This window comes from Galeopterus variegatus, unplaced genomic scaffold, assembly GCF_000696425.1.
Source record: "Galeopterus variegatus unplaced genomic scaffold, G_variegatus-3.0.2 Scaffold622, whole genome shotgun sequence".
Taxonomy (NCBI): Eukaryota; Metazoa; Chordata; class Mammalia; order Dermoptera; family Cynocephalidae; genus Galeopterus; species Galeopterus variegatus.
The window spans coordinates 248,444-253,481 of NW_007726733.1; the positions used below are offsets into that span (position 1 = coordinate 248,444).

General features: G+C 45.6%; 1 protein-coding gene across 1 annotated transcript in view; it reads right to left on the reverse strand.

Annotated features, from left to right (window-relative positions):
• CCDC65 (coiled-coil domain containing 65) overlaps positions 1-5,038 on the reverse strand; it is a 12,659-nt gene that overhangs the window by 3,100 nt on the left and 4,521 nt on the right. Inside the window, exons 3-4 of the mRNA XM_008570677.1 lie at positions 1,598-1,767; positions 791-929 (exon numbers count right to left, since the gene is read on the reverse strand). Coding sequence (XP_008568899.1) covers positions 791-929; positions 1,598-1,767 — 309 coding nt within the window. The remainder of the gene's footprint in view (positions 1-790; positions 930-1,597; positions 1,768-5,038) is intronic.

Genomic DNA, 5,038 nt, shown 5'->3' on the forward strand with positions numbered 1-5,038 from the left:
TGAGGGTTGTGATCCGTTGCCGGTCACGAAAAAAAAAAAAAAAAAAAAAAAAAGGAAATGCAGCACAGTGTTGCCAGATCTTTACATTTTTCAGGGAAAGCTGAAATTTGGATTTTTATGTGAAATCTCTCCAATTTTTAAATGTAGGAAACTTATTCAAAAATTATATAAAACACTGGAGTAAAATAAAAACAAAGAACCACATATCCAAACCTAGGGTTGCAGGCTGGCTAAGCTTGCAATCTCCAGGATGGTTGAAAGCACTTTGCACCAAGGGGCAGGAGAACTAGATTCTCACAAGCCAGCAGCATGACTTTTGTAGGTCACTTTACTTCTTTGAGCCTTAGTTTCCTCATCTGCAAACCACAGAGGTGAAGCCAGATGATCTCCTTGGTGCTTTTTAGCTCTAAAATGCATTCCCTTGATGTTTTAGAATAGTGGGCCGGCTCGTGGCTCACTCGGGAGAGAGCGGTGCTGATAACACCAAGGCCCCGGGTTCGGATCCCATTAGGGATGGCCGGTTTGCTCACTGGGTGAGCGTGGTGCTGACAACACCAAGTCAAGGGTTAAGATCCCCTTACCGGTCATATTTAAAAAAAAAAAAAAAAAGAATAGTCCTCCCTCCTGATCAATTTTCACAAAATTACAAAAAGCAGTAGGGGCACCTACTGTGGCAACAGGGTTTTTATTGACTGTGTTGGTTAAAGAGGTTTCTTCTAACTCTAGTCGCCATGAGCATTTTTCTTCTCACTTCTCTCCCAGTTCTTGCCCATCTACTCTCCCTCTATACCTTGTTTTTGAGATCATCCCACATGCTCTGGAACTCCAGCTTGCTTTCGTACTCAGAATCTGTATAGTTCTGCTCCATGGCCATGAAGACATCTTGTAGGTAGTGAATCTCTTTCTCATGTTGGTCAATGATTGTCTTCCTATAGGAGACAAGACACTGTCCCTGCTCTGAGGGATAAAGCATATGGACCAATAATGACAACTGAAAGCAGTATGTAATAAAACTATAAGAATGGTACAAACTCAGGTTCTGATGGAGAACAGGGGAGGGGAGGGCTGTATTTTTTTTAGGACCAGGAAGAATGAATAAAATTATTTTGATTTTTGAATAGGCGATATATTCATGTGATACAAAAGTTAAAGAGTATAAAAGGTTACTGTGAGAAATCTCCCTCCCATCCCTGTCCCCTGCCAGACAGGTAGGATTTTGATAGTTGAAGGTGGGTGGTGAGGGGGCCAGCTTGTTAGCTCAGTTGGCTAGAGCGTGGTGTTATAACCCTGAGGTCAAAGGTTTGGATCCCCATACTGGCCAGCCACCAAAAACCAACCAACCAAACCAAACAAAAAGAAAGTGGGTGGTGAGGGTGTACAGACAGGAGTCTGACATGGGTAAAGGGAAGCTAAGACAAGCTTAAATCTGAGTTCATTTGGAAGGAACTCAGATTCTTCTCTGCTGGGGGTCATGTCATAATCAAGGTGGGATGCTCCAAGGTACTGGCCACCTGCCTACAGGCAGCTCTTTGACACAGACTCTGGGCATTTCCCTGGATTCAATCCCCCATCACCTATCTTCTGTTAGGCCACATACCTTTCTGTCTCAAACTCCTTGGTTAGGGCCTCCAGCTCCATGTTGTAACTTTCCTCCAGGAGGTTGAGCCGGTGCCTCTGCAGGGCCAAGAGCTGGTCAACATTGTGCAAGTGGCTGCGCAGGGCATGGGCATACTGTTCCTCAGCTTCAGACAGGTCCTTAGCTAAAGACTGGACAGAAAAGAGAGAGTTACCATTCTGGTTGAATAGCATCTGTATGAGAAAATAAAAAATATATGCAGCTGGCTACCTGGATGTTATAATGACATTTTTTCCTTAGCTCCTAATACCAATTCTTTGGCTTTAGGAGGGTTGGCTCTCCCACTCATCCTTTTTTTTTTTTTTTTTGGTGGGATTGAACCCTGTTATCTCGGAGTTATGAGCACCATGCTCTAACTGAACTAACCAGCCAGCCTCCTCGCACTCACTCTTGAATGTAAAGCAATAGAGATATCAAGGTCTGTGTGATGTTTGGGGCTAAAAAGAAAAAAAAATAGAGTGGTGTCAAGGAGCCCCATGAAGCCAGTCAGTGTTCTGTGGATGACAAACATTTACAATGATAAAGCTACCACTGAAAAGAACCAGGAATTCTTAGAGAAATGGCTGCTTCAAGGTCTGAGGCAGAAAATAAGTTGAGCCTAGGGTATCTTGTCATACAAGATAGCAAAGAAGCTTTCCAAGACCAGTAGGGTCATGTAAGAAGGCCTCAGAAACCAACGTGAAGTGGCTCACTGTGGCAGAATATGTTTTCCAAAGATGAGCACAACAACATCTCCCATCCTATAATTTTCTGTGATGTGACCTTGCCACTCCCCCATCAAAAGGTGGAGTTTCTGGGCCAGCCTGGTGGCACACTGCTACAGTGCGCCGCTTAGGAGCGCGGCGACGCTCCCACCGAGGGTTCGGATCCCACATACAGACTGGCCACTCACTGGCTGAGCGAGGGGCCGGCGCAACACCAAGGGGTGCGATCCTGTTGCCGGTCCCGGCCCAGTACAGGCGCGACACTGAGGGTTGCGCTCCGAAGCCGGTCATGAAAAAAGACAAAAAGGAAAAAAAAAAAAAAGGTGGAGTTTCTGGGCCCGCCTGGTGGCACACTGCTACAGTGTGCCGCTTAGGAGCGCGGCGACGCCCCCACCGAGGGGTTGGATCCCACATACAGACTGGCCACTCACTGGCTGAGCGAGGGGCCGGCGCAACACCAAGGGGTGCGATCCTGTTGCCGGTCCCGGCCCAGTACAGGCGCGACACTGAGGGTTGCGCTCCGAAGCCGGTCATGAAAAAAGACAAAAAGGAAAAAAAAAAAAAGGTGGAGTTTCTTCTTCCATCTCCTTGAATTTGAGCAGACCTTGTGACTACTTGGATCAATAGAATACGGTGGAAGTGACAGTGTGCCAGTTCTAGGCATAGCCCTCAATTGGCCTGGCAGCTTCGGCTTCCTCTCTCTTGGAATGCTTGCTCTTGGGGAGCTCCCTCCAGGAACCCAGCCATCATGCTGTCAGAAGCCCAACACTCATGGAGGGGCCATGTGAAAGCATTCCAGTCAACAGCCCAGCTGAGGTCCCAGCTGTTCCCAGCTGACAGCCACAATTAACTGCCAGCCATCTTGGACATCCAGCCCAGTCAAGCCTTAGGTGACTGAACCCTCAACTGACATCTGACTGAAAACCATCTTGCTTGAGAGACCCCAAGGAAGAGCCAACCTGAGCTCAGTCAACCTACAGAACCATGAGAGATAATAAATTATTGTCTTAAGCCACTAATTGAGGGGTGGTTTGCAGTAGATAACTGCAATACTTCCACTGGCAAAAAAAGAACAGTTTGAGCATCAAACTTAAGGATAAGAATTGCAATGGGCTGAAAAATTTCAAATACATTTGATTATAAGTTTATAAGAATACTTTTTTTTTTCCTTTTTGTCTTTTTTTTCGTGACCGGCAATGGGATCGCAACCCTCGGTGTCGCGCCCGCACCACGATCAACCAGTGAGCGGACCGGTCTCTATATGGGATCCGAACCCTCAGCGGGAGCGCCGCCCTCTACCAAGTGCGCCACCGGGCCGGCCCTATAAGAATACTTTTTAAAAAATTAGTTACCTCTGGAGGATGCCAGGTAACCAATTCTCTTTTTTATTTTTTAAACTGTCAAATAAAGAGAAGAGAAAGAATCAAGCATTTATCCTGCTTTTCCTATATAATTTATACCTTTGGATAAGTGAATGATAAAAGAGGGGAAATATTTTTCTTTTCTTTAAATATCAGCAGTGACTTTCATTACTTCTGCTGTGTTTTTTTTTCTTTTGTTTATTTTTTCATTTTTTTTCCTGGTGGGTGGACTGTTATGGGGATCTCTGAACCTGTGACCCTGTGACCTTGGTGTTGCAAGGCTGTGCTCTAACCAACTGAGCTAATCAGCTAGCCCCAGGGAAAGAATATATATATATATATATATTTTTTTAAAGATGACCGGTAAGGGGATCTCAACCCTTGACTTGGTGTTGTCAGCACCACACTCAGCCAGTGAGCGAACCGGCCATCCCTATGTGGGATCCGAACCCGGGGCCTTGGTATTATCAACACCACACTCTCCCGAGTGAGCCACGGGCCGGCCCCGGAAAGAATCTTTTTACAGGAGTATTCAAGCTAACAAATGAAAAGGGAATGATATGATCAGAAAGTCAGTTTTGCAACCTCCATGAATGAATGGATCATCAACAGCTGCTAACATCACAAAAAGGGAGATAACTAGATATTAAGTACCCCCTGATAGAAGAACACAACTCCAAGCTTCAAGATCCAATTACCAAAACAGAAATACAGAGGATAAACTAATGTGTTAAACTACAATATAGAATACTACTACACAGTTGTGAAAAAACAAAATGAGAAGCTCTTTATGGGTGAATATGGAACAATACTCAAGATGTATTAAGTGAAAAAAGCAAGGGACAGAACAGTATTAATACTATCATCTGACGGGGCCGGCCTGTCGGGAGAGTGCGGTGCTGATAACACCAAGGCCACGGGTTCGGATCTCATATAGGGATGGCCGGTTGGCTCACTGGCTGAGCGTGGTGCTGACAACACCAAGTCAAGGGTTGAGATCCCCTTACCGGTCATCTTTAAAAAAAAAAAAAAATACTATCATCTATGTAAAAAGGTTTATTCAGGCAACTAGAAGTATTTGGAGGGGCACTGGGTGGCTGGGAGGCACTGGTAGGAGGGAACTTTTTTCTATATGACCTTTTTTTATCTTTTGAACTTTGAGTGATCTGAATGTATTACCTTAAAAAATGTAAAACAAATTAAAATTAAACATAGGGCCGGCCCGGTGGCGCACTGTGCTAGTGCGCCGCTTTGGAAGCGCGGCAGCGCTCCCGCCGAGGGTTCGGATCCCACATACAGACCGGTTCCCGCTCACTGGCTGAGCGAGGCACGGGGGC